Raw genomic sequence first — 25221 nt, 5'->3', positions numbered from 1 at the left:
CTTCTTTCAAATGGAAAACACTCTTCCACCTTGTGATGTCATACAGGAAGTGCTCCATGGCTTAAAATTTACAAGAGTTATTTTTTTGTAATGCAAGACCTTTCATCTCTATGGCAAGAATCCTAATTTCTCATTATTCTGAAACCCATAAATAGAAAATAACCTTAAAGGTTAAAGAGGTTATTTTACTTCTATGGGGCGCTAACTGCTAACACATAATATATTTGGATTATTATTGTTTTGAAAATACTGTATTTGCCGAAAACAACATATTAACATGTTCAGTAAGTTTCACTTTTATTTTTGACGATCTGAGACTTCCTTCCCTTTGCTCCCCATGTTAAGTCACTCCCCCTTCAGAGGTCTATCACAACACAATCAGTGTGCATCTCGCTAATGAAACTATTGCACAACACATCAAGTTCGTCAAATTGCTGTGTACAGTTTTGATGTATTTATATTTTTTTGTATATAGATTTTTGTATATTTATGAAGAATTGTCATGTGGGAGCATGGGTGACATTGGCTTTTGGCCTGAGCATTGCACAAAATCTTACAGCAAACTGTAAGAAGGGTTTGAATATGGCCCGGATGAGATCATTAGATTACTCAGTTATGCATAGATGACAGCAAAAAAAAAATAAAAAGTTATATATATAAAGTTATAATGCACTTTTAAAGAGCCCATATTAAACTATTTGATCAATGTTATAATGTTATTTCTTCATTAAAAACATACCTGGAGTTGTGTTTTGTTTCATTCACACATCTTCAACAGACAAATTCTGCATATTTAGTTCTTCTCTCAAACAGAAAACAATCTGTTCCACCTTGTGATGTGGCAATACAGGAAGTGCACCACTGTGTTTTTAAACTCCATGCACCTCCACTCACTGGAATTATTTGGATAGGTTCAGCCCTGGAATTGCCCAAGTCTACTTAACAAAACGTTGAAAACTACCGCTAAATGACATCACAAGGTGGAACAGAGCATTTTGAGCTCTGGAGATGTAGACAGATGTAGACAGTTCTTATGTATAATCGTAAAGTACAAACATGGCCGCTGGATGTCGGTTACTATTGGCTACCATGACGATGAATCCTCTAGTTTTATTATGGGCTATATTACTGGGTGGGGAGACGGCGGGTGTGTCCCTGGTCTCATCCGCACACACAGCACCGAGACAAGCGCACAGACAGCAACATCCTACAGACGACGAAGCTTTTCCATCGTTCCAAAACAGATAAAACGTAAACTGCTGAAAGCGACAGACGTAAGGGAGCGTAAAGGAACGAAACGAGCAAAAAAGAACGTTGAAGGGGATCCTTAGCGGAGGGATTCAGAACATTGGACAGCGAACATGGCTCCGATGGTGGTAGAAGGGGCGCAGATCGGTAAGAAACGACAAAACCTGTTTGTTTTTTCGTAACTAACCCTGGTTCGTGACTGGGTTTGGAGTGGAGGAAATGACGAAATTACGTAAATGATTGACAGAAGGATATTAAATATTATAAACCTATGATTGAATTATGCGGGTTGTCACTAATAGAAATGACAAGGTTAATTTGTGGATTTTCTATGGTTGATAGTCAAACTGGAAAGGATAGCCCTACATTTGCTTAATATTGGTTCCAATGTCTCCAAGCAAAGGGAGGGAAATCAGTATGAATTAGTTTATCGTTCATAATGTAAATATGTTACTTTTCTTAGTTAAATATGCTTAAAATACAAGATTACGCGCATGACGCAATGCAATGGATGAACGTCACGATTAAGATACGTAGACTTACTGCACGATCGTTAAGTAACATAGACCTCTTGGGGTTAACAATTATGAGGAAAAATCCAGAATTGTCGCTTTGTAGAATACATGTCAATTGTATAGGTTAAGTACGTCGGTTTCATTGAACGTAAATGGATCGATTTTTAACGACGCCAAAGGGCATCGCGGTGGGAGGGAGGGACGGAGGGAGGGGCCGGGGTGAGTCTCGACCCCCGCTGGCACGGTGTCCTGTTGGGGTAGAGAGGGCTCCACCCAGCACGAGGAGAACCAGGGGTGGAAAATGACTGATTACAAATACTCGTGTTACATACTGAAGCGTAACTGAGTAGATTTTTGGGGTGATTGTTTATTTTTATTTTGTGCTGTTGTTTTTGTTTTTTAAACCTTGCACTTGTAATTGAGTAGAATTCCTGCCATGTAATTGTAATTAGAAGTGATGTCAAGGTTATTAGGTTAATCAATTATTTAGGTCACAATGGAGCTCAATCTTAATCACAACTAAACCAGAACAAATCAGGACTGAACAAGAACCCTAAATAGGACTAAATCAGGATTAAACCAGAACTAAGCCATGACAAACCCCGAGAAGGCAGGCTGTAGATTGGCCAAGACGGAACTGGAACTAAACTTGGGCTAAACCAGGACTAAGGCAGGACCAAACCAAAGTTGAAAACAGCGTGAAAAAGTGGGACTAAACCATAATAAACTCTTGGTAGACAGTCTATTGATATGCCAAGACTGAACCAGTACTAAGCCAGGACAAAATGAGAACTAAGCCATGACCAAACCATGGCTAAAACAGGAATAAACACCTAAACTATAGATTTGCTAAAACTGAATGAGTGTTGAACAGGACTAAACCAGGACTATACCAGAACTAAACCAGGACTAAACTAGGAATGAACAGGGACAAAACCACAATCTAACCAAGAACATAAGTAGGACTAAATCTAGATCAAATCTAAATCAGGACTAAATCAGCTCTAAATCAGGACTAAACCAGGACTAAACCAATGCTAATAACTGGACAAAGCTGTTGAATGAACCAAAACTGAAACAGGACTAAAATAGGAGCGAACCATGAAAAACCTCAGATAGACAACCTTTAAACTGGCCAAGTCTGAACTAGAGCTGAAACAGAACTAAACCAGGATAAAACTCAGACCGAACCAAAAACAGGCTAAAACCAGGACAAACATATTGACTGAATCAGGGCTAAACCAGGATAAAACCCAGACCAACCCTAGACTAAATTAGGCTAAAAACAGGACAAACATGTTGACTAAATTTTGACTAAACCAGGGTAAAATCCAAACCAAACCAGGACTAAACCAGGCGAAAAACAGGACAAACATGTTGACTAAATTATGACTAAACCAGGTTAAAATCTGAACCAAACTAGGACTAAAGCAGGCTAAAAACAGGACAAACATATTGACTAAATTATGACTAAACCAAGTTAAAACCCAAGGTAATCTAGGACAGACTAAAAATGTGTCCTAGACTTAACCAGGATCAAACCAGAACTAAACCAAGACTGAGTCAGGACTATATTGTACAGCAAATATCATAAGGGGATATTGATTGTGTCTTGTGGCCTGAGTGATGCTGAGAATGTGGTCATTGGGTTTCATAGAGGAAGTGGTCAGAGCTGAGGCAATATCAGGCATGAGATAATGGGACTAAGTATTATAAGGATGGATAATCAAAATTAAATGGATTACAGGAGATTCAGATTAGATATAACTTCATTACTACCATAGAATCTTGTGCCAGAGCAGACAGAAAACATGATAGAATGCAGTGGACGTTTTTGCACCTGCTTATCTCCAAGGAGATGTTATTGCTTTGCCTAGAATGTTCTGCAGTAAAGCATTTGGACATTTTGATTCATTTTCTTATTAAAAGTGCATATGACATTTTTTTTTTTTTAACATTGACATTTAATCTAATCATGATTTGGTTTGGTGGATAGTACCTGTGGTCAATCAACACGGAAAATTCCATTCAAAATGCAGGGAGACAATGCACAATAAAGGCATTTTTATGACAGTTCAAACCTTCATTTAACAAAATAAAGGTGTTGTTATTTATTTTTTATTATTCTAATCATAACTATTGTGTAATTTAGACAGGTTTTTGCCTTTTTTTACCATTATGGTTGCAAGGAAACAGTTCTGGAATTACCTTTACGTAGGTCACATGCTGCCTGGGTCCAACCTGGAAGTTAAATTATGCACTTCACCAAAATTGTCAAATTATGAGAAAATAAGCAAATCTTAAATATAATGATGTTGATTATGTTTTAGTGAAATGAGCAGTCTAACCAGTCATATGCACTTTAAACCTAGTGGTGAAGGTTACACTGTGACCTTGGTTCTCTGAGTGGAGACATGATTGAGTCAGTTCTTCAGACCATGGTTTCCAAAAGTGAAGATCTAGTTACTCCCCCCATTTGACTTAATTCATTAAAATCAATTAATAAAGTCCATTTCAAAAGAAAATACATTTTGGTTTAATAATAGGTGATTTGTATTACATTTTAAAGGCAAAATGTGTGACTTATGTAGTGGAGGTCCATCACCTGTTTGTCTCCATTGAGATGCTATGCCTGGAATATTCCACAGTATGGCATTAAATGTCTTGCATTTACAATTACAGGTGTATTGCTAAACAAATGCCTTAATATCCATGTATTCTTACTGTGAGCTGGGTCACCTCAGCACAGATCTGACTTTTAACTTGACCGGGTAACATTAACTGTTTGTTTCAGTGGACACAGAATATACGTTTAATGCCATACTGTGAAACATTCCAGATAAAGTAACATCTCCATGGAGACAAGCGTGTGTCAAACAATTGACCAGAAAAGTCACATAGTGCACCTTTAAAGTGTGGGTTTGTTTATCTGCTTTCTTTGTAATTCTTGAATCATAGCTGAAAGAGCACGTTACAACACAAATAAGGCAAAAGTGCATTATTCAATGGAACTATATGTAGGCTGCACTGTTACAGTTTTAAATAAGGTACTATAATCACAACTGAACCTTGCCAGTGTCTTAAAATTTTGTTTTTGGACCTTTTTCCCATGTCATAACATTCATAACATTCATCTTAAGTGTATGTTGTAAGCAATGTCTCCCAGGCCCTATTCATACACTCCTCACAGTTAGCAGTACAAGCCTGTACAACAATGTGCAGTAGTTTTATTAGCAGGAATGCATGCTGACTGTGTTGTTGATAGCCCATAGAAGTGTAACAGACCTTCTTTAAGAAAATGATTCACAGTTGAATTAAGTAAGCTATTAAAATGCATAAACACAAAAACTCTGTACTAAAAATCTCCTCTGGTTGTGTTATCAGTGGCGGTCCCAGCTGGTGTAGCTCTGGTGAGCATTTTCGGTCTAGTGTTCACTCTCTCCGCCTTCGCCTGGATCTGCTGCCAGCGCAAGACCTCCAAGACCCAACAAAGTCCCCCCTACAAGTTCGTCCACATGCTCAAGGGTGTAGACATCTACCCTGAGAGCCTGACCCGAAGCAAGAAGACTGCCGCCGCATCCTCCGCCCACAAGCTGACCAAGACCGACGTCAACGGCAACACCCATAGCGTCTGCCCCCACAGCCCCAAACAACTGGCCTCCAGCCCGGGAGGAACCACACGGCCCACCATGCACTTGGAGCTTGAGAAGAGGGACCTCAATGGGAACTTCACCACCAAGCCCTTCCACCACCACCAGCAGAGGGCAGAGGTGGGTACAGCTATGGGCGATGCCACTGATATTTTGCTGTGACATCGCCGGGGGTGTTCTACATGCATCTCCATTGGTGGAATGTTCAGCCATAACCATGATGACGCAAAGCACACATTAGCAAACATCACTAAAAAAGTTTTAAAACACAAGGAAAAATATGAAATGTATTTAAACAACACACTTTCAGGAGCATGTGATCAATATGAGTGTTCTTGGTTCTGTTTAGATGCTTGATTTTCAACAAAAAAGGTGAGAGTGACGAATTGAAAAACTGTTGGCTAATGCTAGCTAGCTTGTGATTGTAATTTAATGTGTGAGAGACTTTAACAGCACAAATCAGCCCACCTGTTGAAGCTCCAACCAAGTCAGCTCTTTTTTTTTTTTTTTTTTTTTTAATCTTACCCTTAAATCTTGTACTTGTTATGACGGAGCTCAAAATCATAATAAAACTGCCCAGGAAAGCTTTAATTTTGTTAATGTGATTTTTTGCAGAATCAATACTTCAAATGAGTATCTAGTATCTAGTTAGTATCAAATTTTCTATATTTTAATTCCAATTTTAAATCTGAACTGCTAAACAAACCTTGGGATCCCATATATTCCAGAACATTTTTGTAGAGGTATAGACAACAACTTCAGCTTTTACACAGAATAAGACCCCATAGAGGCATAAGGAGGGCATCTGACACACAGGCACATTTCAGAACATGTTTGTAGATGTCTAAACTATAGGGGTAGCAGGTTTTAGAAACAAACAAACAAAAACAAAAAAATTGACCAAACAATCAGTTAAAGCCAGTATGCAACTTTTTACTTTCAGAAATGCATCTTGCATCTCCACAAACTTGACTCTTATTTGAAATGCTTGTTTCCATAGTATGATATTTTAATAAATTATATATATATATATATATATATATATATATATATATATATATATATATATATATATATATATATATATATATATATATATATATATACAGTTAATACTATTAATTATAAATGTAATTAATCTACTGTCAATATAAAAATATTTCATGAGTAGTAATTTTGACTCCTTCAGATTTTGTTTTTCTGTTTTACTTTTTATTTCAAGATTATTTGACCTTATATTTTTTGTAATAAATTAAATTAATTAGATATGTAATTATATCTTACTATACCTAAGTTTTAAAATCTTAATTAATCTACTGTCAATAAAAAATATTCATAGATTATGTGTAATGATTTCAGCTTTGATTAGTAATTATGATTTGAATATTTAGGACTTTGATATTCCAACTTTGAAAATAAAGTCTAATGGCATATTAGGCATTTTTGTGTTTCTGTGTGTGTTTCAAAACATTGCACAAGCAAATTCAAATCTTGCTTGAATTACCCCCAGCTGAAGGTCCGGAGCTCCCCCGACCTGGAACTGCCCTTTCCACATGCAGGCTTCACTCAGCCTGGGGTGACGGAGCACAGGGAGCCAACCTCTCCCTCCAGCACCACCTCCAGCCAGGCCCCCACACCCATGCTTGAGAAAGCCCCAGCAGAGGAGCGTGATGGCGGGCTAGGGACACTGCACTTCTCTCTAGAGTACCAGGCTGAGAAGAAGGCTTTCATCGTGCACATTAAGGTACATTCAAAATACTGGTTTACCATTAAAGCAGACCTACTTCAGAGAATCAACTTCAGAGCTTTTAACTTTATTTTCATTGTTTCTTCTCATAATTTTCCCATCTGAAGTTGCATTTTGAGCAATCACTTCTTTTCAAGATTCCTTATTGCAGATCAACTCCCGCTTTCACCACCACCGCCATATGGCCACTGCTCTGTATCGGTGTTACACGTAGGATTCATTTTGGTACAAATGAAAAAAATCTGTGGTTCTACCTGATATGTAGATATGGAGGTGCCAACAACTTCAGAGCAGTTTGTTGTGATGATGTTTTCAGAAGTCAGTGGACTTGTTTCTTTTATTAAGTTGTTTTAGATGAATATTGCAATTTAAAATGTCTTAATTATATTGTAATGATCTACAGGTGTTATAGGCGACGTCTGCTACATAGCAGACACAAGCACCATATGTCTGCTTTAAAGGCACTGTCCCTGATTTTTACTGTCTTAGAAATGTGAAAAAACAGAACTAGTTCATTTTAGACAGTTTGCAAGACAAGATATTCTTCACCTTATGCATTCTGTGCATCCTAATTGTTCACTGTGATGAGTTTATACGGTAAGTGCTTTTCACAAGTTTCAGAGGGTAGAGTGCAGTCATCACTGTAATACTAACAACAGCTAGCATGATAATCACACACTTACTGATTCTGACAATACAATGCTTTATAATGCAGACGGTACACAACATACTTATTTTTATCTCAAGAGCTGCTTGTATTGATCAGAGTTTGAGTATTGATTATTTCTATAACCCTACTTGAACCACTGTAATGTAATCTTCATAATCCTGAATAATTTGATATTCTACCAACGCACTTGTGTCCATGAGTGTTATTGACAGAGTGCGGGCAGAGCTTCACTTCCTGTCTGACTCATTTATTCTGCCTTGTGTAGTGTGTGTGTGAGTGTGTGTATGCGTCCGTGCATGTGTGTTTCATTAAAATAGAATCCTTATATATCTCTGAACTTGAAATAACAACACATTTTTAGGACAGAAATTTGGTCATAATTATGTTTGTGTAATACATTTATATGTACAGTTATAAAATACAAGATAAAACCAAACATTACACCTTAAAGGAACTGTAGGTAGCCTGTGCTGTTACAGTTTTTTTAAAAAGGTACTACAATCACAACAGTGCATTAACCTGTAGATAGAACCTCCAGAATTCACTCACTGAGCTGCAGAGGCTGCACTGGCACTCATTAATATTTGACTGCAGGTGCTGGGGTTTAGGTAGAGATGATTCAGATCGGTGAAAGTCCTTTTAGGTTTAAATCAACTGGATTTCAGCATTGGAACTGGTAACTCAAATGAGAGACTCATGTGAGGCTCATTCTCCTTTCTGATGTGTGTGACACATCTTCTTTACCCATCCTTTCCACACCCACAGGAAGCCCAGGGCCTGACCCCCACAGATGAGCACTCTCTGACCTCTGACCCCTACATCAAGCTGACCTTGCTGCCAGAGAAGAAGCACCGTGTGAAGACCCGGGTCCTGAGGAAGACTCTGAGCCCAGCCTTTGACGAGACCTTCAGCTTCTACGGTTTGTCCCAGGCACGCGTCGCCCAGCTCAGCCTGCACTTTGTGGTCCTCAGCTTTGACCGGTTCTCCAGGGATGAGGTGATTGGGGAGAGCCTGGTGCCCCTGACCGGCATCGACCTGAGTGAAGGCAGAATCCTCATGAGCCGTGAAATCATTAAAAAGGACAGCAAGGTAACTGTGGCAACATGTACTCACAACTTAGTCCAAACACCTTCATTTTGTCTGCTTTTTATATTGACAAAGTTAGATACTAACACATTAAAGCAGAGCTATTCTGCAAAATGGACTTTTCAGCTTTTAACCATGTTACAATTGTTTCCCCTCACCATTTACTCACCCTGAGTTGTATTTGAAGTGGTTTGTACATGCTTGACCAATCTTTAATCAATTATTTTCAAGACACCATATTGCCAACCACTTCCTGTTTTCACTGCCACTGGTACACAGTTGTTGCTTTCTACTTCATTCTCCAATTTTATTTTCTTAAACAGTGACGTGCATAGAATTCAACAGCATCGCGTAGTCATTTTGATGGAGCATGATGTGCAGCTATCCATGGGTGGGGCTCTCATTGCTCACGGCACTTTTCTAAAGCAGAAGTCAGAGGATCTGTTTCTTTTAGTCAGTCATTTTAGATGAATATTAGGATGTAAAATTCCACTTCATAATATAATGATCCACTGGTGTCATAGATTATAACTATATACCAGACACAAGCAGAATAGATACTTTGTCCTTCACAGTATCATTCCAACAAAGTACATATTAAATGTACGAATATTACAATGTACAGAGAAGAGTAAATGAAACATTTATAGCTTATCTGTGATTTGTAAAAGGAACATAAGAAAAGAGAATGGTTCTGAGAGAGGCACATTTGCTGCATGTGAAATCCAATCAGTACCTGAGCCTGCACTTCCTGTGAGAGCGATACACTGATATAGATCAGAAACATAACACTGGGCTATACTCCCTGAATCCAACCACAGGACTTACTGTAAAAGGACTAAGAACAGAACTAAACCAGGTCTAAACAAGAACTAAACCAGACTGAAACCAGGCCTACACCAGGACTAATCTTGGAATAAAAATGGACTAACCCAGATTAAACCAGGACTAAAACTGTATAAGAATTTAATCTTCTTCAAAGCAATTCTAAACTAGGACTAAACTGCGTCTAAACTGAGACTTAACCAGGACTAAACCAATTCGATTCAATTCATTTTATTTTTGTAACGCCCAAAATCACAACAACAGTTGTCTCGAAGGCCATTCATGTTTTGGTTGATGGGGGAAACCGGAGTACCCGGAGGAAACCCATCCAGACACAGGGAGAAACATGCAAAACTCCACACAGAAAGGCCTGGGCGACCCGGGGATCGAACCAAACCTTCTTGCTGTGAGGCATGAGTGTTGCCACTCAGCCACCGTGCTGAGACCAGGCGAGAAGGAGAGCCGGGCGAGGAGGATGAGAGCCAGGCGAGGAGGAGAGGGAGGCGGGTGGAGGAGGGCCAGGCGGGGAGGAGGAGAGGGTCCAGCTGTCATCAGGGCATCTGAAAGAGTTACACTCCACAGGGGGAGTGGGACAGGAGACAACATGTGAATAGCATTGCTGATGAGAAAATAGGACAAAGCAGAGGATAGTGCTCAGGTTGCCATACTTCCCCCAGCTAGTTATCTCCTACTGCAGCCTATCTTATCCCGGGTTTTAATGTCACTCCCTAACTCCCTCACTAAGTAACCTGGTCATAAGCTATACCGAAGAGGAAGGTTTTAAGCATGGTCTTAAATACAGAGACTGTGGGGGCCTGTTTAACATCAGCAGGGAGTTGATTCCATAGCACAGGAGCTTGGTAACTGAATGCTCTCCCTCCCACTGTACTTTTGGACGCTCTAGGAACCACTAATAGTCCTGCATTCTGAGAGCGGAGTGCTCTGTTTGGCTGGTACGGGACAATAGCATCTTGCAGATAGGATGGGGCCATACCGTTTAGGGTTTTGTATGTCAGGAGGAGGACTTTGAATTTGATTCTAAGCTCGAGAGGAAGCCAGTGCAGATATTTTAGTACAGGACTGATGTGGTCTCTTCTTTTAGTTCCTGTTAGGACTCTGGCCGCTGCATTTTGGACCAACTGGAGGCTCCTTATAGTACTTTTGGGGCAGGCAGGGAGCAGAGAATTACAGTAATCAAGTCTGGAAGTAACAAATGCATGGTTGAGTTTTTCAGCATCATTTTTGGGTAAAATATTTCTAATTTTAGTTATATTTCGCAGGTGAAAGTATGCGGTTTTACAAGCTAGGTTTATATGGGCTGTGAATGAGAGATTTTGATCAAATAGGACTCCAAGATTTTTTACAGTAGGGCTAGAAGCTATATTCACATTGTCGAGTGAGATTATCTGGTCCAACAGAGAATCTCTTTGACCTTTGGGACCAACGACAATGACCTCTATTTTTTCAGGATTTAAGAGCAGGTAATTCGAGGTCATCCAGGTTTTGATGTCCTTCACACAGGCACTGAGTTTATCTATGTGATCAGTCTGATTTGGTTTAATTAATAAGTACAGCTGAGTGTCATCAGCATAGCAGTGAAAATTAATGCCATGTTTTCTGATAATGTTACCCAATGGCAACATATACAGAGTAAATAGGATTGGACCAAGCACAGATCCTTGTGGAACACCACAGGCTACTTTAGAACAGGGAGAGGTGCTCTGGTTTATACTAACAAACTGGTACCTATCTGATAGATAGGATTTAAACCATTTGAGGGCGGTCCCTCTGATTCCAATGTCACATTCTAACCTCTGCAGTAGAATGTTGTGATCAATGGTGTCAAACGCTGCACTGAGGTCCAGTTGGACCAGGACTGAAGCCAGCCCGTTATCAGCAGCTAGTAGTAAGTCATTTGTTACTTTAAGCAGTGCAGTCTCTGTGCTGTGGTGACCTCTGAATCCAGATTGAAATTTTTCAAATATATTATTGTCCTGCAGGTGGCGGCAGAGCTGTTTCATCACCACTCATTCTAGAATTTTTGAGAGGAAGGGAAGATTAGAGATAGGTCTATAGTTGGCTAGTTCATCAGGATTTAGGTTAGGTTTTTTCAAAAGGGGTTTAATCACAGCATACTTAAAGGACTGAGGGACGTAGCCATTTTCTAACGACATATTTATTATGTTATGGATGGAATCTATTATTAACCAGAGCTAACCTAGAACTAAGCCAAGTCTAACCTAGGACTAAACCAGGTCTAAATAATGACTAAAGCAGCCTGAAACAAGGTCTAGACATAATCTAATGTAGATGATACCCAGATCAAACCAGATCTAGATTGGACCATACCAGCTTTCAACAAGGACTAATCCAGGACTAAACCAATACCAAAGATGGTCTATTTTAGACTTGCAGGATTAAACCAGGTTTATACTAGGTATTTGCAGAGACAAACTTAACCGTAAAGAGTGTGTTCACATTCGTCCATGTTTGGTCCTTTTAGCCCTATTTAGACAGGCTTGCTCTTGGCCCAATTCTAGTTTTGGTAGTGTTCATGCAAGTGTGAATAACGCTAAGACTACATAAATTCTAAGAGGTTTAAACTAGGACTAAACTAGGGCTTAAATGTTGTCCAATCAAAATGAGTATCATCTCGCTGGACCAAGAAATTCTTTAGTTGAACATAGGTCTAGAACAATCAGTTAGTGCTTCATTTGCTCTAGGACATATGTGTTAAAGGTGTACCATGTAACTTTTCTATGGCTTTGAAATGTGAATTGTCAAGCTTCAAGAAATAAATCAAATAAATAACATTGGAAATAATTACTTAATTTTCTTGTTACTAATACTAGGAGTGAATGGATCTAGTCACTAATAGAATTGATCAGATTGAGCATTTGTATGTTTATCTTTCAAATATTTCATGGTAAAATACAATGTAGTCATTAGGGAAGTCTGTCTCTTCTAGAATCTGAAAAAACACTAATACATTATTGCCAATGTCATCTGCATAACCCTTCTTGGTGTATGTATTTGATGTAGAGAAGATGTAAATGTTTCGTGTTTTGTGCTTTGTGCAGAAGACTTCGGGCCGAGGAGAGCTGCTCCTGTCCCTGTGTTACCAGTCTACCACCAACACCCTGAGTGTGGTGGTGCTGAAGGCACGCCATCTGCCCCGCAATGACAACCGACCAACAGGTATGAGAGAGAGAGAGAGAGAGAGAGAGAGAGAGAGAGAGAGAGAGAGAGTGAGTGAGTGAGTGTGTGAGAGACAGAGAGAGAGAGCGCTTCACGTGCCACTTTGTGAAAACAGATTGCAACGATGAGTGCATTAATTGTTGCGGAAGGAATAGGCCCTATGCCCTGTAGGGGCTCTGGCCTAGTTAAAGCCACAAGTGGCAACGAATGCCCCTCGCAGGCCGTGCTTCGCACTCGGCTGACCTGGCACTCCCTAAGGGTGCCTCTATTTTATTGCGGCTTTGGGCTGCACTTGGCACTGAACAAAGTAAAAATACTTTTGAAGCGCTGATGCACATAATGCAAAAACATGGGTTTCGCCATCGCCAAAGCAACACCGTGCAAAATACAAACATGGTCCCTTGGACTTTTGTGAAGGGGACGACCTGAAGAGTCACTTTGCCAAATTTCACATTTCTCTATGAAGCCAATAAGTTCTTATGAGCCTTTGAAATGTATGAAAATTGGTACATTTTCCCATTAGGAAAACATGGGCTCTTTTGTGCATCGCCATGGCAACCCAGTGAACGATATGACATGGGTCTAATTGACTTTATTGATTGGAATGACCCAATGGAAATTTGTGTCAAATTTCGTAACATTTCGGAAAACTAAATTTCGGACCTCCATACAAATTTATTCGTACACATTTTTTTTTCTTTCAAAGTGGCTTCGCCCATTGACACAATGTTGACGCTGACATGCTAGCAAGAACAAATATGCATATCCCATAATTATGGCATGGGTTGCTAGGATACTGGAGTAAGGGCAGGGGGCAACTGGACACATCAAGCAATGCAATGATGATCATGGTTGCGGAAGCAATAGGCCCTACCCCCTGTAGGGGCTCGGGCCTGAAAAACTGTTAAGAAATAAGTGATTTATTTTGTGTCATATGCCTAGCCATAAGTGTAAATTACATTGACCTTAGTTAGGTTAGCACACTGCATATTAAAACCCATACTAAAGTTGTCAAAAGTATTGAAAATCAGATACTAATCAATACTAAAACTAGTATAGAAACTAAATACTCATTTCAGCAGGTGTCGATACTAAAAAAGTAACATTTACGGGACAGAAATGAACATTTCCTAAATAATCAATATAAGGTAAAATGGTAATATAAAAAAAGTCCATCCATCCATTTTCTTCCGCTTATCCGGAACCAGGTTGCGGAGGCCGCAGTCTAAGCAGGGACTCCCAGAGGTCCCTCACCCCAGACACATCCTCCAGCTCCACCGGTGGGACCCCAAGGCGTTCCCAGGCCAGCCGAGAGACAGTCCCTCCAGCATATCCTGGGTCTTCCCTGGGGCCTCCTCCTGGTGGGACATGCCTGGAACACCTTCCTAGGGAGGTGTCCAGGAGGCATCCTGAGCAGATGCCCCAGCAACCTCAACTGGCAGCGGCTCTACTCTGAGCTCCTCCTGTGTGACTGAACTCTTCGCTCTATAAGGGAGCGCCCAGCCACTCTGTGGAGGAGCCCATTTCAGTAGCTTGTATCCGCGATCTTGTCCTTTCAGTCATTACACAGAGCTCATGACTATAGGTGAGAGTAGGAACACAGATTACCAGTAAAATTGATAGCTTCGCCTTTCGACTCAGCTCCTTTTTTAACACAATGGTCCAATACAGCGACCAAAAAACTGCGGATACCGCACTGATCCAACTGTCAATTTCATACTCCATCCGTCCGTCACTTGTGAGCAAGGCCCCAAGATACTCGAACTCCTCCACTTGAGGCAGAGACTCACCACCCACCCGGAGAGGGCAAGCCACCTTTTTCCGATCGAGAACCATGGTCTCAGATTTGGAGGAGCTGATTCTCATCCCAGCCGTTTCACACTCAGCTGCAAACTGCCCCAGTGCCTGGTGCAGGTCCTGACTCAAAGAAGCCATCAGGACAACATCATCCGCAAACAGCAGCAATGAGATCCTGTGGTTCCCGAACCAGACCCCCTTCGGCCCCTGACTGCACCTAGAAATTCTGTCCATAAAAACAATGAACAGAACTGGTGACAAAGGGCCCTGGCGTCCAACATGCACCCGGAACAGGTCTGACTTACTGCGAGCAATGCGAACACAACTCCGGTCATACAGGGACCAGACAGCCCTTAACAAAGAGCCCTGGACCCCATACTCTCGGAGCACCCCCCAAAGGACACCACGAGGGACACGGTCAAATGCCTTCTCCAGATCCACAAAACACATGTGGACTGTTTGGGCAAACTCCCATGAACCCTTGAGTACCCGAGGGAGAGTGTAGAGCTGGTCCAGTGTTCCATGACCAGGACAAAAACCACACTGCTTCTCCTGAATCCGAGGTTCAACTATCGGATGTATTCTCCTCTCCAGTATCCTGGAATAGACCTTGCCGGTAAGGCTGAGGAGTGCGATTCCCCTGTAATTGGAACACACCCTCCAGTCCCCCTTTTTATACAGAGGGACCACCACCCCGTTCCACCCCCGGGGCTGCCACCAAGGAACGTGCCAATCACCTCGGTGACTTCAGCCTGGGTGAGGGACGAGTCTGCCTCCGGTTCCCCAGTCTCTTTCCTCCTTAGAGGATGTGACAGTGATTGAGGAGATCCTCATAGGTATTCTCTCTTTTCACTCGAGTGTCCAAGACACGTGGATGGAAGTCAGATGACACAACAACAAAGTCATCATCGACCTCTGACCTAGGGTATCCTTGTGCCACGTGCACTGATGGATACCCTTGTGCTCGAACATGGTGTTCGTCATGGACAAACTGTGGCTAGCACAGAAGTCCAATAACAGAACACCACTCGAGTTCAGATCAGGAAGGCCGTTCTTCCTGATCACGTCCCTCCAAGTGTCACTCTCATTACCCACATGGGCACTGAAGTCCCCCAGGAGAACAACACAGTCCCCGGACGCTGCACTGTCTAGTACCCCTCCCAGGGACTCCAAGAAGGCCGGATAATATGCACTGCTGTTTGGCCGTAGGTCGCCACAACAGTGAGAGACCTGTCCCCAACCCGAAGGCACAGGGATGCGACCCTCTCGTTCACCGGGGTGAACTCCAACACGAGGCGGCTGAGCTGTGGGGCAAGGAGTGAGCCCACACCAGCTCGCCGGCTCTCCCCGCGGGCAATGCCAGAGAAATGGAGAGTCCAGCCCCATCTCAAGGAGTTGGGTTCCAGAGCCCAAGCTGTGCATGGAGGTGAGGCCGACAATATCCAGCAGGTAACACTCAACCTCCCGCACAAGCTCAGGCTCCCCCCCAGCAAGGTGACATTCCATGTCCTCCGAGCCAGTCTCCATGTCCGGAGATCTGGTCGCCGAGGCCCCCACTCCTTCTGCAGGTGGTGGTTCCACAGGAGGACTTCCTCACGTTGCTCCTTAGGGCAAAGCCCAGCCAGGCTCTGTGGGGAAAGGCCCAACCACCAGGCGCTCGCTGGCGAGCACCCACCCCAGGCCTAGCTCCAGAGTGGGTCCCGGTAATGCCAATTGACGTAACTGGCCTTGATCATGTTCTTACTCTGATCCATCCCCCTGGACCTGTTTGCCATGGGTAACTCTACTAGGGGCATGAAGCCCCCTACAGCAAAGCTCCCAGGATCATTCGGGTGCTCAAACTCCTCCACCATGTTAAGGTGGCGGTATAAAAGAAAGTACTATTATTTAATGTTAAAAATCACATTCTATTGTCTAAATATTATTTTTAATTGACATAGTTGTATTAGAATTTGTATTGAGTATCAAATCTATTCCTTAGTATCAAAATCAAGTTTAAAATATTAGTATCGTGACAACACTTTCCCATCATCATTGCAGAACCAGCACACCTAAAGTAGGTAGATCTGGACTCTAATCCCATCTGTTCCTGTATTGTTGTGCAGAGCCCTTCGTGAAGGTGAACATGTTCCACGGCAAGAAGCGGATCTGTAAGAAGAAAACCCATGTAAAGAAGAGCTCTCCAAACCCCGTGTTCAACGAGCTGTTTGTGTTCGAGCTTCCCTCGGAGCCGGAGCTCAGGGACATCAGTGTGGAGCTGCTCCTGATGGACTCAGATCCCCGCAGCCCCTGCCCTGTCCTGGGACGCCTGCTGCTTGGGACCACCTCTCCAGGAACCCTCGGTGAGCACTGGAGGGAGATCTGCGAGCACCCACGCCGCCAGATTGCCAAATGGCACGCCATGAGCCAGGACTAGACTATCTCTGGAGACGACCAATCAGAGGAGAGAACGAACATGATATGAGGGGGGCGGGGTTTCTTGACTCCACAGCTGCCATTGAATGGGGACTGGGAGGGAGGTGCTGGGGCTCACATCTATGATCTTTAAAACAAACTAAAGCGCCATTCACTTGCCTGGCAAATCCAGAATGATATCTGTCTGTATTTTTATACAGATTGATATCTGTCTGGTCCCCACACAGTGTTGTGTCTCAAGCCCGGTCAAAAAGTGATCACACAATCAGAAAAGGAACGAAGGAGTTAATTGGTCACCTATCATTTACAAATAAAATCTAATTTATCTCATCTCAGATTAATAGAGTTTAGTGCTCGGCTCATTGTTTCTGCAGAAACCTGCAATGTTTTTAAGGCCCCTATGATATATTTTTTACTTTATTTTTTCTATTACTGATGGACCATGCATGTCCTTGATTGGCTAATCCACCTGTCAATCACGCCCATTTGAAAATGGGGAGATTCACCAGTGACCAGACTCACATTTTCATAATGTTACGGAAGTGTTTATTCTGGATCCCAGGCAATCCTTTCACAAATAGAGACCAGTAAATTTCTGAGTAGAAAATGCCAGAACACTCAGCAGTGACCCCAATTCACACATGCACCAGTCTCAGAATATTCTCGTGTCTGCTCTGTTCACACTTAAAATGGCATTTGGCTTTCTGCTCTCTTTCACATAGCAAGTTTGTACGTAGGGAAACCAAGCCCGTAATCATGGAGACCAAGCTCGTAACCAAGGAAAGCAAATTGTAGTACTGGGAATTTTCTAGCTTTATTCCTTTGCTGCATATTCCCGGTTATTCAACCAGGACTCTGCCAGATCAAAAAACTGGAAAATCTGTTCTGGCTTTGTTCGCACATGAATGCAGATAAAGTCCTGGGTCATGCTGCCTGTGTGAATAGGGCTACAGGCGTTTGACTTTTGTTCAGAAGTCCAGGAGCAGGATTCTGTTCATTTGTATATTCCACATGACTATAACTTCAGATTGTATTTATTTAATTTGTTATTATAATTCCTTATTGTAAATCTCTTCCTTATCTTTTCTATTGATACTTTGCAGCTGATGTAATCACCATTCTTTGGGTATTTTTTGGGATTCTAGGGGCACTGCTCTGTCTGAAACTGAAAATTCAAGTTAGCCTTTCATTCGGAGCTTTGTTTAAACACAATCTGACTGTAAAAAACTGACTGTAATTGGAGCTACAACATATGAGCTGATTTGTGCCATTAACAAATCTCTCAAACATGAACTGTATAAAGAAGTGGTCTAAGGCAGTCTGATGTCACCCATATCATTCAACTCCAACCAATTGAAGCCAGTTGTGGCTAGCAGTTATAGTAGCTAATTTGGATAGGACATCCGTATCTGGAAATCTGAGTGCGAGTATCATAGCAACCAAAGAGCTAATCAGGAGCCAGGTTGTTGGCTTGGCATGGAGCATGCACTTAGCAATGTTATCAATCCAACCTGTTACTAACCATAGCAGGAGCAACCTCGGTTAAATGAGGCACATTATTGATCTGTTAAATATATATTTTGATTTATGAACAAAACAGCTAAATAAAACACAGGTATCATGTAGAGCAGGTTAATACGAACATTTTAAGACCAAAATGACGAGCCTGAAAGGTGATGATTTTTTCAATAGAAAATTAACTAGAGCCAGATTTGATGGAGCTGAATCACGCCCATGCTCACTTCCTATGTCCACTATGTCCACATATATATAGTCTGTGCTCTCAAAATCACAGTCACAAGTTACCAGTTTTTTCAGTTAGTCTGAATGGGATCATGAATGCTCATATTGATCACAGGCTCCCAAAAATGCATTGTTCAGACGATCTAAAAACATAACAGACTGTAGTTGCAAATGTGTCCATTATGTCTTCATCATAATTGATGAACTTGGCTCCATAGATATACCTGCTGCCCCCCTCTCTGCAGAATGATGTCACTGCAGAGTATCAGTTGCTCTATTGTTACATATAGTAGCTTTGATTCAAATCAGAATAAACACAAAATGGCTGTGCAGTGAAGCAGCCCAGCATGGACCTCAGAGGATAATCACGCAGAGTCCCGACATCACCTGGAAACGTGTCTCTATGGCAACAGCCGTTGTCCCGGTAACAGTGAAATATGGCTTTTTCTTTCTTCTTCCTCCCACTTTAAATTCCATCAGTTCTTCCCTTGTTAGTGAACGCAGCTCCATTGTACCAGACCTGAGCGTGCCGTCTAAGCTGTACAAATGTGTTTTATAATGGCTCTTTGATGCTTACGGATGTGCAATGTTTTATTTATGTTTTTGTTTACTTGGTTTGTTTGTGAACATGTTTTGTACTACGCTGTTTGGGGACTGGACCGTGTGTGGAGATGGCGTGTTGTCCTTTAACTGTGAGCACAAAGGAATTACGCTGTACATGTCATAAAATGTTGCAGATCCTGGAAGTTCTGGCTATTGTGGTGTCTTTTGTTTTTGAGCATTCTTGAAGGGGAAGAGGGAGAGGGAAGGGTGGATAGGGGGAGGGCATTTTTGGTACTGTTCCAAACATTATGTAAGGGTGAGGTAATTTTAATATGCCACCACTTACAGGTCAGATCTGTGTTAAGGCAAACCAGCTCACAGAAAGAATATAAATTTTTCATGGCATTTATGAGTTATAAAATACTTGAATAATCACAAAATCAATCACTTTAAGTATTTATATATGATTTCTTTCTTATGTATTTGAGCTAAATTGGCCTTGCCTGAGTATAGATATATTGTATAGACCCTTCCAGTGTTTGTAAACGGAATGCCAGCATTTTACAGACTATTACAATTCCATAGATTAGCTCCAATGCATTTTCAATGAGAAAGTTAGCATTAGCCTCCAAACATCACAAACTAAAAAACCATAATGACTGACAACCACTTGATCACACATGAGTAACACCAGAGTCTTGGTAGAAAACATGTCCGCATGTAGCACTGTTTGGCATCTTTTATGGTAGTTAACGGGTACCCACCACCCGCAAGAGGATCCGTAAAGGGCCGGTGCATGAAGATCTGGGCGGCAGTCGAAGGCGGGGGCCTCGATGACCGGATCTCTGGACATGGAAACTGGCTCTGGGGACATGGAATGTCACCTTGCTGGGGGGGAAGGAGCCGGAGCTTGTGCGGGAGGTTGAGCGTTACCGACTAGATATAGTCAGCCTCACCTCCATGCACAGTTTGGGCTCTGGAACCCAACTTCTTGAGAGGGGCTGGACTCTCCATTTCTCTGGTGTTGCCCACGGGGAGAGGCGGCAAGCTGGTGTGGGTTTGCTCATTGCCCCACAGCTCAGGCCGCTTCGTGTTGGGGTTCACTCCGGTGAACGAGAGGGTCGCGTCCCTGCGCCTTCGGGTCGGGGACAGGTCTCTCACTGTTGTGTCGGCCTACGGGCCAAACAGCAGTGCAGAGTACCCGGCCTTCTTGGAGTCCCTGGGAGGGGTACTAGACAGTGCACCGACTGGGGACTCTGTTGTTCTCCTGGGGGACTTCAACGCCCATGTGGGTAACGACAGTGACACCTGGAGGGGCGTGATTGGGAAGAACGGCCTCCCTGATCTGAACCCGAGTGGTGTTTTGTTATTGGACTTCTGTGCTAGTCACAGTTTGTCCATAGCAAACACCATGTTCGAGCACAAGGGTGTCCATCGGTGCACGTGGCACCAGGACACTCTAGGTCGGAGGTCGATGATCGACTTTGTTGTCGTGTCATCTGATCTCCGACCGCGTGTCTTGGACACTCAGGTGAAGAGAGGGGCTGAGCTGTCAACTGATCACCACCTGGTGGTGAGTTGGATCCGCTGGCGGAGGAGGAAGCCGTACAGACCTGGCAGACCCAAGCGTATCGCAAGGGTCTGTTGGGAACGCCTGGCAGAGCCTTCTGTCAGAGGGGTCTTCAACTCACACCTCCGGGAGAACTTCTCCCTGATCCCGGGGGAGGTTGGAGACATGGACTACGAGTGGGCCATGTTCTCCACCTCTATTGTCGATGCGGCCGCTCGTAGCTGTGGTCGTTAGGTCTGTGGTGCTTGTCATGGCAGCAATCCCCGAACCCGGTGGTGGACACCGGAAGTAAGGGATGCTGTCAAGCTGAAGAAGGAGTCCTATCGAGCCTTGTTGGCTCGTGGGACTCCTGAGGCAGCCGATGAGTGCCGTGGCTCGTGCGGTTGCAGAGGCAAAAACTCTGGGTTGGGAGGAGTTCGGGGAGGCCATGGAGGAGGACTATCGGACGGCCTCAAAGAAATTCTGGCAAACCGTCAGACGCCTCAGGAGGGGGAAGCAGTGCTTCACCAACACTGTTTATAGAGAGCTGCTGACCTCGACTGGGGATGTTGTCGGGCGGTGGAAGGAATACTTTGAGGATCTCCTCAATCCCCCCGTCATGTCTTCTGAGGAGGAAGTAGAGACTGGGGACTCGGAGGCGGACTCGTCCATCACCCTGGCTGAAGTCACCGAGGTGGTTAGCAAGCTCCTCGGTGGCAAGGCTCCGGGGGTGGACGAGATCCGTCCTGAGTACCTCAAGTCTCTGGATGTCGTGGGACTGTCTTGGCTGACACGTCTCTGCAACATCGCGTGGCGAGAGGAGAATCCGACCGATAGTCGAACCTCAGATTCAGGAGGAGCAGTGTGGTTTTTGTCCCGGTCGTGGAACACTGGACCAGCTTTATACTCTCCATCGGGTCCTCGAGGGTTCATGGGAGTATTCCCAACCAGTCCACATGTGTTTTGTGGATCTGGAGAAGGCATTCGACCGTATCCCTCATGGTGTCCTTTGGGGGGTGCTCCGGGAGTATGGGGTCCGGGGCTCTTTGCTAAGGGCTGTCCAGTCCCTGTATGACCGGAGCAGGAGCTGTGTTCGCATTGCCGGCAGTAAGTCTGACCTGTTCCCGGTGCATGTTGGACTCCGCCAGGGCTGCCCTTTGTTACCGGTTTTGTTCATTATATTTATGGACAGAATTTCTAAGCGCAGCCAGGGGCCGGAGGGGGTCTGGTTCAGGAACCACAGGATCTCATCTCTGCTGTTTGCGGATGATGTTGTCCTGATGGCTTTATCGAGCCAGGACCTGCAGCAGGCACTGGGGCGGTTTGCAGCCGAGTGTGAAGTGGCTGGGATGAGAATCAGCTCCTCCAAATCCGAGGCCATGGTTCTCGACCGGAAAAAGGTGGTTTGCCCTCTCCGGGTGGGTGGTGAGTCTCTGCCCCAAGTGGAGGAGTTCAAGTATCTCGGGGTCTTGTTCACGAGTGAGGGAAGGATGGAGCGTGAGATTGACAGGCAGATCGGTGCAGCGTCTGCAGTGATGCGGTCGCTGTATCGGTCCGTTGTGGTGAAGAAGGAGCTGAGCCGGAAGGCGAAGCTCTCGATTTACCAGTCAATCTATGTTCCTTCCCTCACCTATGGTCATGAGCTCTGGGTAATGACCGAAAGGACAAGATCGCGGATACAAGCGGCTGAAATGACTTTCCTCCGCAGAGTGGCTGGGCGCACCCTTAGGGATAGGGTGAGGAGCTCGGTCACATGGGAGGAGCTCGGAGTAGAGCCGCTGCTCCTACACGTTGAGAGGAGCCAGCTGAGGTGGCTCGGGCATCTGCTCAGGATGCCTCCTGGACGCCTCCCTAGGGAGGTGTTCTGGGCATGTCCCACCGGGAGGAGGCCCCGGGGAAGACCCAGGACACGCTGGAGGGACTATGTCTCTCAGCTGGCCTGGGAACGCCTTGGGTTCCCCCCGGAGGAGCTGGAGGACGTGTCTTGGGTGAGGGAAGTTTGGGAGTCCCTGCTTAGACTGCTGCCCCCGCGACCCGGCCCCGGATAAGCTGAAGAAAATGGATGGATGGATGGACAACTCCAGGTCTGTTTTTGAGGAGGTAACAACAGTATGATGTTTTAAAGCTAAACTCACAAAACTACAAGTCAGTCAGTCTGCTGAAGAAATAAAATAACCAAGTAGTAGTTACTTTAGTCTCAGTGATCTTTACACAATTGTTGCTACACTGCTGCTAACCTGTTTATGAAAAATGTATGTGATTTTCAATTGTGTTAAGATGTAAAATGAGCATCTTAATTTGAATGATAAAAAATTTCAAAAAATTCACTCAAAGATGACAGTGTCAAAAGCAACAGGGTCATGCAAGAAGACAGTGACACTTCTCTAACAATGAAGCACTGAGAAAGTTATAACTTCCCACTTCTTTATACAAAGTGCCAAGCAGATGGGGGTTAAAAGAAAGGATGATTGAAGGAGTGGAACAAGTTAAAGCAATATTCCAAGTCTTGTTAGGTGACCGATATGCACCTTGTCGTACTCCAACCTGGCAAGACATGGAAGGCCTGGAGTTCATTCACAAGGTGTTGCACCCTGTCCTGGACTTCACCAATGCTCTCTCAGGAACAGTGTGTCAGCATTTTTTACCTGAAACTACTTCTCTATCATTTAGCTATATCTGTACTAGCCGATGATCCAGATGATACGGCGTTGTTGTCTTATGGTGGAGGCAAGTGAAAGCAAAGACATCTCTTGGCAGGCTCTCAACTTTCCACAACTTACTAAGCTGGCCCACAAGTACTTTTGTGTAGCTGCCAGAAGTGCTGTATCAGAGCACGTTTAGTATTGGGGGGAATATAATCACTTGATCTTACCGTAAAGGCCCTTATTAACCTATTGTCTGGGTAATAGGGCCCTCCAAATTACACAATCTGGAGTGTGTTTTGTTTTACCTGGACATGTTTAATATTTAGGCTGAGTTCTTCTCTCAAACAGAAAACACTCTGTTCCACCTTGTGATGTTGATGGATTCAAAATATATATTCAAGTTATATGATGTTATCTCACTGTTCATTTTAAAGGTACTGTAGGTACTGTACTGTAACTGTAGTTACTATAATCATTATATTCATTTCAACTATGTAAACTATGTAATCTGCACTAATGTTTGTTCTTGAGTCTTGCAGAAGTTATCTTTTGAAACTTGCAGGATCCCACGGGAAGAAGGTTACTCTGAAACCCTGAAACAGAAACATCTTGGGAATGACCTTTGGAAATGAAAAAACTAAATATATTTCTCTGTGAATCTCGTCATATGTTTTTACACTGTTTGCAAAGTATGTAAAGTATGTCCCCCATCCCTTGAGAATGCATTTGTAACTAGGGTCCCTAACTAAATAAAAGGAGGAGAAAGACGGTGGAGACTTCAGAAAGGAGTGAGGTTGTAAACTGAAGGTTTTGCCTCCCCGCTCTTTCTCCTCAATATTGAGACAAAATAATCTCTCTTGTCTTCTCTTCTCTTTTGAACTGTAATATAGGTTAAAAAGGTGAACCTATCAGATGTCATTTGGCAATACAGAATAAAACAAAATACAACATATTATGTAAAATGTACTTTTACAGGCTTCAGGCCATGTTCCCTTATCATTAACTTAAAGTTGTTTTTCAAGTTATTCGTGCCTTTTTAACTTACTTATTTTATTGAGAGTTGAGTTCTCAGGGGAAAAAAAACTGCTTTCACCTACCCACCCACTGCACTAACTGCTTTCACCTCTCCACCCACAGCCCTGTAATTACTTGTGATGATGATGATTACTCCAGGTCAAACACATGTTTTAGAACTAAAAATAAAATAGCTGACAGAGGCCATGCGGTCGTTGGGAGGAGTTTTGGGAGGCTATGGAGGAGGGCTATCAGTTGGCCTCAAAGAAATTCTGACAAACTGTCTGACACCTCAGGATGGGTGAAGCAATAATTCACCAGCACTGTTTACAGTCCGGGCAGAGAGCAGCTGACCTCGACTGGGGATGTTGTTGGAGGGTGGAAAGAATACTTTGACAATCTCCTCAATCCCACTGTCACATCTACCGAGTAGAAAGTAGAGACTGAGTAGTCATCTATCACCTTGGCTGAAGTCAAGAGGTGGTTGGCAAGCTCTTCAGTGGCAATGCTCTGGCGATGGATGACATGTTGTGGGGCTGTCTTGGCTGACATGCCTCTGCAACATCACATGAAGGT

At 43.4% G+C, this 25221-nt stretch overlaps 1 protein-coding gene across 1 annotated transcript; it reads left to right on the top strand.

The window, feature by feature from the left end:
• Window positions 1–1173: 1173 nt before the first annotated feature.
• Window positions 1174–19638, top strand: syt4 (synaptotagmin IV). Its single transcript, XM_033983719.2, has 6 exons — window positions 1174–1395; window positions 5148–5533; window positions 6924–7157; window positions 8596–8919; window positions 12822–12939; window positions 16842–19638. The coding sequence occupies exons 1-6, from the start codon at window positions 1362–1364 to the stop codon at window positions 17150–17152; spliced, it is 1407 nt and encodes a 468-aa protein (XP_033839610.1). The 5' UTR covers window positions 1174–1361; the 3' UTR covers window positions 17153–19638.
• The last annotated feature ends 5583 nt before the right edge of the window (window positions 19639–25221 follow it).

The sequence above is a fragment of the Periophthalmus magnuspinnatus genome, chromosome 18 (genome assembly GCF_009829125.3).
Source record: "Periophthalmus magnuspinnatus isolate fPerMag1 chromosome 18, fPerMag1.2.pri, whole genome shotgun sequence".
Lineage (NCBI taxonomy): Eukaryota > Metazoa > Chordata > Actinopteri > Gobiiformes > Gobiidae > Periophthalmus > Periophthalmus magnuspinnatus.
Note: the sequence above shows the minus strand (reverse complement) of the source record. Positions and strands in the feature narration are given on the sequence as shown.